Source organism: Lepidochelys kempii, chromosome 15 (assembly GCF_965140265.1).
Source record: "Lepidochelys kempii isolate rLepKem1 chromosome 15, rLepKem1.hap2, whole genome shotgun sequence".
Taxonomy (NCBI): domain Eukaryota; kingdom Metazoa; phylum Chordata; order Testudines; family Cheloniidae; genus Lepidochelys; species Lepidochelys kempii.
This window is the reverse complement of record NC_133270.1, coordinates 29,357,106-29,370,414: the sequence shown is the minus strand read 5'-3', so window position 1 is coordinate 29,370,414 and position 13,309 is coordinate 29,357,106. Positions and strand designations below refer to the sequence as shown.

General features: G+C 42.6%; 1 protein-coding gene across 7 annotated transcripts in view; it reads right to left on the bottom strand.

Annotated features, from left to right (window-relative positions):
* Positions 1-4,207: 4,207 nt before the first annotated feature.
* Positions 4,208-13,309, bottom strand: part of ACACB (acetyl-CoA carboxylase beta) — an 80,503-nt gene continuing 71,401 nt past the window's right edge. For 3 of the 7 annotated variants that reach the window (XM_073313681.1, XM_073313685.1, XM_073313683.1), the window contains 8 exons: positions 12,993-13,089; positions 12,588-12,723; positions 11,802-11,979; positions 9,651-9,763; positions 8,718-8,872; positions 7,873-8,043; positions 6,254-6,390; positions 4,208-5,997 (listed from right to left, as the gene is read on the bottom strand). In XM_073313681.1, the coding sequence (XP_073169782.1) occupies positions 5,871-5,997; positions 6,254-6,390; positions 7,873-8,043; positions 8,718-8,872; positions 9,651-9,763; positions 11,802-11,979; positions 12,588-12,723; positions 12,993-13,089 (1,114 nt within the window). In that variant the 3' untranslated portion in view covers positions 4,208-5,870. Of the gene's footprint in view, positions 5,998-6,253; positions 6,391-7,872; positions 8,044-8,717; positions 8,873-9,650; positions 9,764-11,801; positions 11,980-12,587; positions 12,724-12,992; positions 13,090-13,309 lie in introns of those variants that run through there. The other 4 variants (XR_012155175.1, XM_073313686.1, XM_073313682.1 and 1 more) reach the window with 3 other exon arrangements.

Below are 13,309 nucleotides of genomic sequence, written 5' to 3'. Positions count from 1 at the left end.
GGTTAAATGTAATCCAATGCTCAGAACTAACGTCGTGTGCAGGACTGGCATGCAGATCCTATTTGACCACAACACACACAGGAACCACTGCAGCAGCTCACTGCTCCCACAGGACCGAGTCAGAGATTCCAAGAACTACCTGATCGTATGTGTTTGTTTCTTTTTTTTCAAAGAGCCAAATAACTGCAGCCATCAAACAAACAGAGATCACATGCCATTTCTGGAAACACTTGCAATGCCAACACCTTTCTGATGTAACTGTCTTTAATGTATTGTTGCGGAGGCGGGGTGGGAAGGAGGGTTCAAGCAGAATTTTTTTAAATCAAACCCACAATTTTCTTATCTAGAGCTTAATAAAAAAGGAGGGTTAGGAGCTGACCACGTGAAGGCGGTTGTAGGGCTGAATTATTAAACTGATCACTGGAGTGGAATTTTAGGAATGACATTTATCTTAGGCTAAAAAAAGAAAAAGAAAGATTAGGTTTGTTACAATAGTTTCTGTGTATTGTGCTTCCGTTGAGTCTTGTGCTAGGCAGTATTACTATTTGTAAATTTATTTATATTTATTGTTTGAAGAGAAAAGAAATTATGTAAACTGAGCACTGTTCAATTTTTTTTTGAAATGCAGTAACTCTTTATTTGCATGAACTAAATTATTCATTATCACAAATGCAACACCTTATTTTAAATCACTTTTGTAGTACTTCAGTTTCATTTTGAAAGCTGAATTTAAACAAGCACTTTTGATACTGTGAAACACCTTTTAAAAAAAAAGTCAGACCAAATATTTTTTACCTGTACAGTACCAATTCATAATTGTCTTTTTTCCTAATTGATCTAAGCAAAATTGATTCTTACCATGCTTTTTTTTGGTAAACTTTTGAAAACTAGTATGTATTTGGTAACATTTTAAAATTGCATTTGAAGAAACAGTTCAAACGACGAGTTATGTAAAGCAAATTGTAAGAATTACACTTAAATGTAGTGTTTAGTTTTGTACCTCTGTGACATTGAAGTAATATTTATTATTATTTTTTATGTTTCGCTTATCACTGTGCCTCGAGAACAATTTTACACTTCCTTATAATTGTACCAACATTGTACCTACTTATATTCAGACAAAACTCTTCCCTACACTAAATTATGACTAAGAATGTTTTGAAGCAGAAAAAGGCCCCATTAGTTTAAATCTGTATACTGAAAAATAAGAATAAAATAAAACAGTCAAACTTTGCTAAATTCTACATACTGATACTCTGGGAAGATGTAGAATGCAGGTTCTTATCCCACTGAAATGTTCAGTGGTACTTTCTTGTTGAAAATCAACATTTTGAAAATGAGATGTGATAATGTCTTATGCATATATATCTTTTCAAATATGCACATACGTAATAACCTCTTCTAAAGTGGCATGATGCTCCATGTCATAATTTATTGTTTAATCAAGTCCCATTTAGAAAACAAAATAATGTGAACATCGATCATTTGATGTGAGTGGTATCATTTAAGATGTTTTAATTTTTTAATAAATATTTTTTAGTGCTAACACCCTGGGTTATTCTAGACGTACTGTGTTAAAATTAGTCTGGTGTACATAAAGCCAAGTTCAAAGGGTATTTTGCAACTAAGTGTTAAAAAGCAACGGCCTGGAAATTGCTATCTGAATATTACATGGTGGAGAATGGTTTTATCTGATTTAATAATGCAGTAAGTTCAGAAAATGTTGATCCTTGATATACTGTCTAAGTTTGCTGCAAATGACTAGAAACTTCTCTTAAACATGAGACTATACATTATCTAAAGAGCCCACCACTATAGGAAAACAGTTGTGTCCCTCATTTCTACTATTGACTCAAATTAAAACAGTTTACTTCTATACAGCACCTTTCATCAAACGTCAAACATAATACTACGCCTTGAAATCCACCATGACATACATCGGAATCACTCCCATTTTACAGCTCGGAAGAGAGTGACGCAGAGAGCTGAGCAGCTTGTTGTAGGTTATTCAGCAAGCCATTTCTGCAGATCCAGGAATAGGAGCCAGGAGTCCTGGCTCCTAGTCGCTTGCTCTCTTCAAACAGTAGCATTACAAAACAGGCTAACAGTTGATCCTATTTAGAATTTTCCTGAAATAGAAATAGATGTAAATCTATTGCCTTTTCCTCCCCTCCCCTCACCCCCCCCAGTTCAAACCTCCCTTGAGAACACTTTTAAAAGGCGTATCGTGTACTTCCCTCCACAGCCCACTTGCGGAGAATCTTTGAATCTAAACTCACCTGCAGTCACTGGTTTTTGTGTAGTTCCACTTCTCACAGAAGAAGTCCCGCAATCCACTGTGTATGAAAACAGATCTTAAAAAGATGAGCTGTTGAAATCAGGTTAAATTGGAAGGGCCTGAACGTTACCACCACTGGACAACTCTTCGGGGGCCTGTGTGAAAGTCACTGCCTCACCCCGCTCCTCAAGTGTCACTGGCTGCCCGACATTCCAGCAAAATGGCTCCTGAGAAGATGATGGAACTGGGTTCACATTCCTGAAAGGCCAGTCAGGCTCCAACCTTAGCTACCTCTTCACCTCCCTGTACCTTAGCCGATCCACCTGGAAGACATCAGAACTTCCCTGCAAATCAAATGCTGTATCGGACAGATGCCCCAGGGTTAGTAAGTGACAAGGAAGGTTTTGGATTGGGGCAGGGGGTGGGGGGAAACAGTGTTTATGTTTAATTGCTGCAGAGCATCACACAGACCACTGTTGCCATGTTACTTACCCAAGGTCTGGTCACCACCTAGTCCTTTCTCCAGACGGTTCATCAGAGGACACTGCTGAACGTCACTCTGGTGTTCTCTGCAGCCGTTTTGACAGCAGCAAGTTTTCTATCCAGCAAAGGGCCTATGCACCCTACATTTCCCTACAAGTCTTTTCAAACATACTCCTACTAACTGGTGCCGGTGCTATAGTTAGGCCTCTTGCTCTCCAGGCACTGAAATCAAAGAGAGTTTAACCTGAGTAAGGATTGCAGGGCTTAGCCCTAAATGAATGCTCCAAACAAGCGTACACAGGGTTTCATAATTCTGCCTCAATTACACAGGCTTCCCCTACACTAAGGGTTACATTTAAACAAAATTTCAGAAGCTGAAAACTAAGCCAAGAAAAGCCATTACGTTCAGCCTGAAGCTTGAAACGTTGATCTCATCCCAAGCTCTAAGCCTGTACAAATGTGCTCTCTCGTGAAACCAGCTGCACAACTCAGCAGCTTTGTGGTGAAAACCAGTGCAGTGCTATTTACCGGGAAAATACGATGGAGCTAAACTTCCATTTCAGTGCGAGTTGGGCGTCCAACTCCTTTAAACATCTTCGAAAATTCCAGACATATTTCATCCAAATAGTATTCAGTTTCCATTAAAAGACAGAGGGTTGCTGAGGGTAACTAGCCGAGCCGCCACAATAAAGTATCACCCAGTGTGCACATAACGTATGCTATTGGCTTTCACTGGTTTTAAATAGGCTTTGACATTGCAACTGTGATGATGGAAGAGAGTTCATCCCTAAATTTGGTGCAGTGGAGAGCGTTCCATCATACATGGGCTTTGCAAATATTCATGTTTTAAGAGATTTTATTTTGTAAGATTACCGGAACTATAGCTAGTTTAATAGCAGAAGTCTTCATTCTCATAGGTTACGTACAGAATAATCTAAAAGAATCATTTACTCTTTGGTCTACCCCCACCCAAGCTATCCCAGAATTCCCTTTTTTTTTTTTTCAAAAAACCTGCTCAGTTCGTGCACAAGTGTTGCAGTGCAGTCCCCAGGCCATGCATCATCAAATGATGTTCCTGCAAAATCCCCAATCCACCCAGGTAGGAAAGGGGAAAAAGAAAAAATCCCACAGTTACACGACAGACAACTTGGCTGTAGCACCCTTCCTTCCCCACCCCTCACTACCACAACTGGGTTAGAAAGAACCACAACCGGGCATTTCCGCACTATAACAGCAGCCGCTGGAAACCGTAATGGTAATCAACTTGGCACAGTTCACTCATGGCAGAGCAGGGGTTTGTGAATGAACACATTGCTCCAGGAAAGCGAGCTCCATGCCACTTGCTGGAAGGTGTTTCTGCTCTGCGCATTTAATGCAATGAGATGATACAGGTCATAGAACCTCTGCATTTAGTAAAGGCAAAGAAAAAGAAGTCACAGAATCCTCCCTGAAAAATGTGGTCATTTTATTTGGAGCACTTGGGCTGGATTTTCCAATCCTCCTTCCATACAGTGAGTTTTGTTAACAACACATCCTCCTCTCTCTGACAAAACTCATGCACGTGTAACACCTTTCAAATCAAGGAGCTTTTAAAGTCTCTCCTGCAGCCCAATTCTCAATAAAATACACAATACATTCTTTGGAAAAACCTCACCACTGGCATTGCATATAGTAAGTTGTTTCAACACATTCCCTAGCCCACTGTGTGCGTAACTGTCCTGTGCGTCTCTTTGGTTTTGTCATTATTTGGTTTAAAATCAACTGACGGGATCTGTAACATTGCCAAATAATGGCTTTAACACTGTATTTAAACTAAGTAACCAATTCTATTCCCATAAGGCCATATTTTATTCTTATAATTAAAGATTACTGTGAGACATGGTACGTATATTGTCATGAGGTTATGCAACCCAGTCGAAGGATATATTGGACCTGAGGATTTATTTTTAAAATGGCAAAAGGCTGGATCACCATTATTCTGCAGTTACATTAGGCAAATGGGTTTGTTAAATGCTACCCAATAGAACAAGGCACAGTAAGAGCTAAATCATTGCTTTTACTAAACTAAATAGTTTGAAGTGTGTGATACGTTACCCTAATTCATCAGGTCAGGTTAACCACTGACAAGGTCAGGTCCACATGTGCTTTCCCTTCCCACTCCAAATAGAGTGTACATGGGTGGGTCGGGATGCAGGTGCAGACCCTGGAATAATTCCAAAGAATTCCAATATGAAATGGAAGGGGACACCAATTAAAGAAGAGATGGAAAATTCAAATGCCCCTTTTCATTCCCTTGTTAGAACTGCACTCTAACAAATCCTGCACCAAAAATTGTGTTAACAGCTGCAAACTTGGTGTCCTGACCACAAATAAAATGAAAGACAGGTTGAAATGTATGGCTCTGTCGAAACCTTCCCTGGAATCCCTGACCATGCTCCAAGAACTATTTCATAATCAGCTCTACTAAACACTGCCATAGCAGGAGAATGATGAGGCTCTCCAATGGTTTTCTTGTGGTTAGTGTGAATGTTTTTCCAAAACACAGTTTTCTCTTGTTCATTAAAAATAACATTTTCTTCTTATGCTGGCAGATGGTCAGCAACAATAAACATTAGTACAAAAATATTTCTCTTTCCGGCTATTATACAGAGTTTGAGTTCTACTCCCAGCTCCATTCATTCTAATGAAATGTATCTCAACGTTGTATGGTTAAGAACTGGGTTTACAATAAAAAAAAAAAAAGGATTTTAATTTCAGTTATAAAATTACCCTGGGGCCCATCCCTACCGGCTTTGTGCTAGAGACAAGGCTCCCGAAGTCAATTTGGGTTGAATTTAAATCCCACAAAAATGCCACTGTAATGGATTTGTTTTTTTAATTGTCCCCACAAGTCCAGGATGAACATGGTGTTCACAGAAAGGCTATTTTCATGGTAGAAAATGCAATAAATGCATCATTTATTGAGAGACATCAGTAGAGTCTAAGGCTTCAACACTAGGGTCGAATACACGCAGGCAAGAAGACATCTGGTCTCAAAGGAGTGGTTTCTCTCTGTGCACTTCCTTGTCTATAGTGATTGCTCCTGGAACCCCCACCTGTGGCCTCTCTGTCAAGAAGGGGGGGCGTTATCCATGGTAGATAAGAGATGAGTGATCTGGGCCCTCTGTGCACGGGTGATGTGCTGACTCATGTGAATCATGCAGTCCAAGGCCACCTCTGGGTTTGCTTGAACCAAGCTACAGTGGACAAAAGAAGGAAAGGAGGAGGGTGGCATCATTTAATTGCTGGCAGAGAACTGGGCATTGTACACAACACACAGGAAGATAGCTTCTGCTCTAAAGATCTTATAATCTATACACTATACTCAAACTGTGGTTTGATGAAATCATCTATTGTGGCCATTTATACCCAGGAGACATACTACTCAGTTACTTTAAACTGAGCAACACCCAGCTTCCTCCAGTAAGAGGCCAGAGCACCCCATGTACTCACGCCCGGATATGTCTGAGGGTGTAATCCCGTTTCAGATATTTGATGTTTTCTCGAATGGCTGATCGGGAACCCTCCTCTTCTTTCAAGTGTTTCTCCAGCCATTCCACCACCACCTGGTTATTGTCCCAGAGATAGCCCTAGAGAAAACAACAAGAGCATCTTCACATACTCCTGGGAGAGAGAGGGGTCCTACAAAGTCATCTAATCCACCTTCTTTCCAGTGCAGGATTACTCCTGATTGTACTGTCAAATCCAGTTTTAGAATATCCCAGGACATACAACCTTCTCTGGGACACTATTCTTCATACCAACAGATCTTACCCTCACATATCTTTTAAGGCCCATGCAGGTCCAGAAAGCTGAACCAGTTATGCAAACGATGTGATGCCTTAATTTGCATAGTAGGTGAATATGCAATGCATCATTTGCATAATTCTACTCCCTCTCCCAAAGATTCCCTCCCACTCCCCCGAGCATTACTGTTCTGTCAGGTTTCTTCCTCCCATTTAATATCCCCACCCAGACATCTGGGCTAGTTTCCTCCCTCCCAGATGTATTGGTTTGCAGTTTTTCAATTGATTCTTGGTTTCTTATTAATTTATTTCCCCACTTTTCCTATTCTCTTTCGATGGTTCTGTAACCCCCTCACCTCCCATCCTTACTGGTATTTGCAACTCCTCTCTTCTCAGTGAATTTCATGAACATGCTCCACATTCCCTCTTCCTGATCATTAAGGAAGATGTTAAGTAAAACCTGAGCTAAACACAGATCCCAGAAATACATCACTAGACCCCTCCCTCAGCTCCACAGATTACTCTTTACTCTGGGTCAGACACCCAGTTGTCAGTCCGCATGACAGTGTTCATAGCTAAGGCCAAACAAATTCAATTGGGGGAGTAAAACTTTGTGAGGTTCCAATCAACTCCTTTATTCAAAATTGAATATCCCTGAATCTTACATCGAAAGTATCTCACATTCCCTCCACCTACTAATTCCATCATTTCATTAAGCACTTGAGTTTGTTTAGTGAAACTTATTCTGAAACTCATGTAGTTGACTGCTTAGGGTTCTGTCTTTCCCTAGATGGTTAGTGGTTCTATTTCTCTTTGTATTGGTTCTATTATTTTACAAGGGACAAAAATCAGACTTACAGGATAGTAACAGCCACAACTGTCATTAACTTAAAGTTGATAAGTCATGATTTAGAGAATTTTTATCTAAAGATAAAAAATACAACAAAGAAGCTTGAAGGCACGGGCATGCAATCTCTTCTTTCTCCACTGAGAGACACTGCTTCAAGATAAAGAGATCAACCATATGACTTCTTTTTTTGCACAGTTTTGTTTAAGTTTGATGATCCCTCGCATCCAGTGTAAGCCACCTGATCCGAAGAGACTGTGCTTGGATTTCAGTGGCCACGCACCATGGCAGGAACGTTACACTCAAGCTATGGAACAGCAACTCTGGTCACATGTTTCAACCAAACTCAGGAAGTCAATGGAGCATGTGCACGTGTGGGGAAGCACGGCAGGCTGTCGTTGGACAGTACTGGCTACACTGAGGAAACAGACTGCAAATCAGTAACATGAGAACCTGAAATAGCCAAGATGAAGAGATACCTTCACAGCTCCTTCCGTCTCCATGAACCAGCGGCGCAGCATGGACTGGATGTGAATGTTGCTGAGCTCACTGTCCGCATTCAGAATCTCCGTTTTCACTGCTTCCTCCAAGAGGAGGCGCCGCAGACGCCAGTATAAGAATGTGCGGGCATTCTTCCACTCAAGGATATCCTGGGGTGACGGAGGGAAGAGAGTTCAAAATTCAGGCTTGCAAAGGAAATGCTTTGGGGATGGCGGAGAGGAGGAAATAGCTGAAGTTCAGGATCCTGGTACACTCCATTTGTCTGGACAAATATTTGGGAGGGGCAGAGTGTATCCTTGCAATCTGCATCTCCAGAGAGATTCCCCCATTGTGACTTCCCCCTGCTTACAGACATGCTGCCCTTCTGAAAAGTAGCATCAGAATCAGAGGTAACACCTCTGCTGTTCAAACCCTGCAGAGACAGCAAGACTCTCTCCAGCAGCACAATGCAACTCCGATCACAATTTCTTTCCACATAGCACAGCATTCTAACGGAGCCAGACACTGGAGCCAATGGGGTTCTAGGTGGGTGCAGCAGGGTTCACTCCTGCATTAGGAGTTGCAGAGACTGGGGCCTCAGAGAGAAATACCAAGTCAGAAATGTCATGTCACGCAGCAGCAATCTACTCCCATGCTCCTGCCCATCCCATGACATGACAGGAGAGGGTCTCACCCACACCAGCCCGAGCACTGCCCTCTACAGTAATGAGATTTTTTTCTTTAAAATGCCTTGACCAGGTTTTCTAACGGTGAATCATCAGGGTTGTTACATTTCCCCAATATCGGCACAATGAAAGCTGAAAGCAAAGCGCTGTCGCTTAACTGTAATAACGCCCTTCTCGTGCATTCTTCCTGGCGTGTCGTGAAGGTCAGCAAACTGCACTGCCACCTGGTGGAAGATAGGTAACATGAGCTCTTCCCGAGCTTTCAGCTGCTTCTCCAGCTCTCTGTGATCCTCTTCTAGGAGTTCTGGGGTACCTGTTATTCCAGGAAACAAAGCATGCGTCAGTCTAGATTTGAGTTCAGTTACCTGCAAGCCAGGCAGTAAGAGAGCAGCAAATTTTAAACTAGGAACAACCAAGAAAGGGTTAACAATTCTCCTTTAAAAAAAACGAAAACCGAAAACCCATGGACTTAACTACGGTACTAGTGACCTTAAATGGGAGTTTGTAGTTTATACACTGCCACAAATGTGCATGGCACTCTACAGAAAAATAAGGCACTGTCTCTGTCCCAAGGAGTTTCCAAGCTAAAGCTCTGCCTAAACAGACCATGTGAGTGCTTGAGTTTGACATACAGCATCTTTATAGGTTTCAGAGTAGCAGCTGTGTTAGTCTGTATTCACAAAAAGAAAAGGAGTACTTGTGGCACCTTAGAGACTAACTAGCATCTTTATAGTTTCCTAAGGTCTTAGAAACAAAAAGTAACTTAGAAGAAATAACATTTGTAGAACTGATGATTGTTCTCTGAGGGCGCGTGTGAATGGGGTGAAAAACATAGACAAGGCACTATGAACACAACCCCTTAGAGAGATTAGTATTAATTTATATTTAAATAGTACGGAGTGGCCCCAATCAGGTCAGTCACTGTCCAGGATTCACTGTCAAAAGAAACCTCCACTGGCACCTAAACAGGATTTCCCAGATGGTCACAGCAGCACCATTATTTACCCATCTCCAGAGTTCATGCCTCATGCTTTAAGGGAGCAACGTAAACTGGAACTAAAGGGGAAGGGGGAAACAAATTCTCTTCTTACCCAGCTGTTCAACAAGTCTGGCATAGACTGAATCGATTCTTCTCATAGTCTTTATCAAATCCTTCCTTCTGAATTTAATTTCCACTGTTCCTTCAGCCTCTAAAATGCCTCCCCTAGAAAGCACGGAGGTTTTGTGATGTCAAGTTTGGTACAGTGGAGATGTCTATATGGGGAAAATACATTCTGGGAAGACTTTCCAGTTTTACATTATTTTCAGCAGAAGTGTTGTTCTTATTGTTACAGTACAGAGGGTGTTTAAATTCAAGGATTAAGAGCAAAGACATAGGAAATCTGCAAGGGTTTCCCTTCCCAAATCTGAGCTTTCTGCAGTTTTCTCTTTCTAGCATTTTCTACTATTTGCCCCTACATTCAATAGTTATCACCAAGTATTCACGAAGATAAAAGGAGGGACATTAAAAATAATAAATATATTTAGCTCAGCAATGTATATTGTTGGAGGACCTGTTATGTAGAATATCCAGCAAATTGTGCTGTGAGAGTCCAACAATTTGTAGCTGTTGGCTCATGAGTTTGGCCGGTTAACAAATCTCAACTGTTAATGAGACCGCTGCAAATGAGTCTATGAACTCATAAAGGAATCACATAAGGGGCTTGTATTTCCTCTATAACGTGCCGTACATTTTGGGGTGTTCTATATGTATTATTTCCAATAATAATGCAGGTTCTCTCCTGGTACTTGGAAGATCTGAGCAGATCACAGTTACAGAGTTGTAGTAGTATAGTTTTAAATAGGACACTAGATAGGTATTGTTCAGACTTTTCACAATAATTGCATTCATGACGACTGCCCTGCTTGAAAGTGAGGCAGAAATGTGGGTGAGGTGATATCTTCTATCGGACCAACTTCTGTTGGTGAGAGAGAGAAGCTTTTGAGCCACCCAGAGTTCTTCTTCAGGGCTGGTTCAGTTGGTCCAGTAAACACCTTGTCTCTCCTATATCCTGGGACTGTCATGGCTATAGCTACACTGTATAAAGAAGAAATGTGTCTCTTTTCCCAAGTGCAGTTTAGTTTTCTCCTCCACCTCCATGGGCTGTTGGGAAGGTTTTATCAGTGAAAAGAACATCATTCAAAGGCCCAGGCACATGGCATGGAGAATACACGCACTTTACGAGCACAGGAAAAGGAAGGTCACATTTTCATAGACTCTCAGATTCCAAGGCCAGAAGGGACCACTGTAATCATCTAGTCTGACCTCCTGCATAGCACGGGCCAGAGACCTGCCCCCAAATAATTCCCAGAGCAGAACTTTTAGAAAAACATCTGGTCATGATTTAAAAATAGTCAGGATTGGAGAATCCACCACGACCCTTCGTAAAATTGTTCCAATGGTTAATTACCCTCACTGTTAAAAATGTACCCCTTATTTCCAGCCTGAAGTTGTCTAGCTTCAACTTCCAGCCATTGGATCATGTTATACCTTTCTCTGCTAGATGGAAGAGCCCATTATTAAATATCTGTTCCCCACGTAGATACTTATAGACTGTGATCAAGTTACCCCTTAACCTTCTCTTTGTTAAACTGAATAGATTGAGCTCCTAGCACTATAAGGCATGTTTTCTAATCCTTTAATCATTATTATTGGTCTTCGAACTCTCTCCAGTTTATCAACACCCTTATTGAAGTGTGGACTCCAGAACTGGACATAGGATTCCACAGTGGTCACACCAGTGCCAAATACAGAGATCAAATAACCTCTCTGCTCCTTCTCAAGGTTCCCGTTTACTCACCCCATGATCACATTACCCCTTTTGGCCAAAGCATTGCACTAGAAGCTCAGGTTCATTTGATGACCTACCACAACCCCCACATGTTTTCAGTTGCTGCTTCCCAGGATCGAGTGCCCCATCCTGTAAGTAGAAGCTACATTCTTTGTTCCCAGATGTACACAGTTACATTTAGCTCAGCTGTATTAAAACACATGTCATTTGCTTGTTCCAGTTTACTAAGCAATCTAGATCGCTCTGATGGTTTTGGGCTCATCATCCTTGTCCAACCCTTAAAAAAGCATGGATGGACTGAGGAGAAACTTAAGCCAAAGGCTATGGAAGAATGCCTAGAACAGTAGAAAGTTACAAGGGAAGTACCAGAACAGGAGACCCCCCAAAAACTCTGAGAAAGATATTACCTACCTGCTCTCCTTGTCTGCATAAAGCTCCATGTACACAGGGTTGATTGTTGGATCAATTACTACCCAGGACCCTCCTCTTAGCTCGGCATGTGGGGGGATGTAGACAAGAACAGGCTGTTTAAACTGCCTGAGGCTATCAACAATGTACGCACCGAACTTCAGCACCTGATCGTACATGTCTGAAAACCAAGACCTTTATGTTATCAATCATTTCTGGTAACGCCCTCTGCTCTGCGGAGCTACAGGGACAAGCTGTGGGTTGGGGACACATGCCAGGGAGAAGCGCCAGGTTTAATACTTCACTCCCTGTCCCTTCTCTGGACCCCTGCACTCACCTCTACTCTACAGTGCCCGCCTCTTCCAGGTGCCACCCTGCAGCCATCCCAGTTGAGGATGCCCAGCGGTTTGACCCTATAAAACCTGCTAGATTTCTCACGTAAGCAACCCAACACACTTCCCTCCCCGACAGACTGAGCGGGCTGCCTCCACAGTAAAAAATAAACCAAACCAAAGACACCCCAGCCTGCAGTGTGACACTCATGCAGCCCTCCCGCCCCCGAGCCGTCCGCCCCTGCAGCAGCCGCCATGCAGGAAAGCTACGGAGGAGGTGACTCTCGGAACAGCATCACAGAGTCAGCATGCTCCTGGGGAACCGCACACTCCTGGAAATAGCAGCAATAAAGGGGACATGCTGAGCTCGCTCAGGATCCCCATACTCCACAGAGGGTCATGTGGGATCACAACCCGGCTCTCCTCCCTGACTCCTGTTTAGCGAAGAGCGAATCACCTTTCATGCCACCGGAGAATCCCCTCCAGTTTGCAAAGATCAAGAGAGGGAGCCGCTCTCGGTCGAAGTCCCTTATAGCCTGGGCAGTTTTAAAAGCTGAATCTGGGAACCACACCTGCCCAGCCTGCTGGACTATCTGAAAGAGAGCGAGCAGGAGTGTTCAGTTCGGATTAGATCCCTCTTGGCAAACGAGCCTGGTAGGTCGACAAAGTTCTGTAGTTGGAAGGTTTAAAACCAATGAAGGGACTGAGGGTAGTTGATTCCACCCGCCTGAAAGAGGAGGCAGGATGGAGAAGCCAGATCCACACAAAAGGGTCATCCAGAGCAGGATTTTCTTCTAGCTTTACAGTATGAAGCATTGCCACTGTACATATATTCACGCTCCCCAACGGTTTCCCAACATACCTTTGCTTCAGAATCCAGGTTTGCAGGGTCAGCTGGTATTGCCATCTCCACAGTCCGGGTCTCCACCGCTACCACACCAATGGGGATCCCTCCCAACCTGCAGAGAGCCAGGGACCAGGTATATATGTATATATGTGTATATATAAAGTCTGCTGCAGTTTCCACGATATGCATCTGATGAAGTGAGCTGTAGCTCACGAAAGCTTATGCTCTAATAAATTGGTTAGTCTCTAAGGTGCCACAAGTCCTCCTTTTCTTTTTAGGGACCAGGTCAGTTTCTCAAGCAGAGATGAATTTTCACTTCTAACAAGCTGACA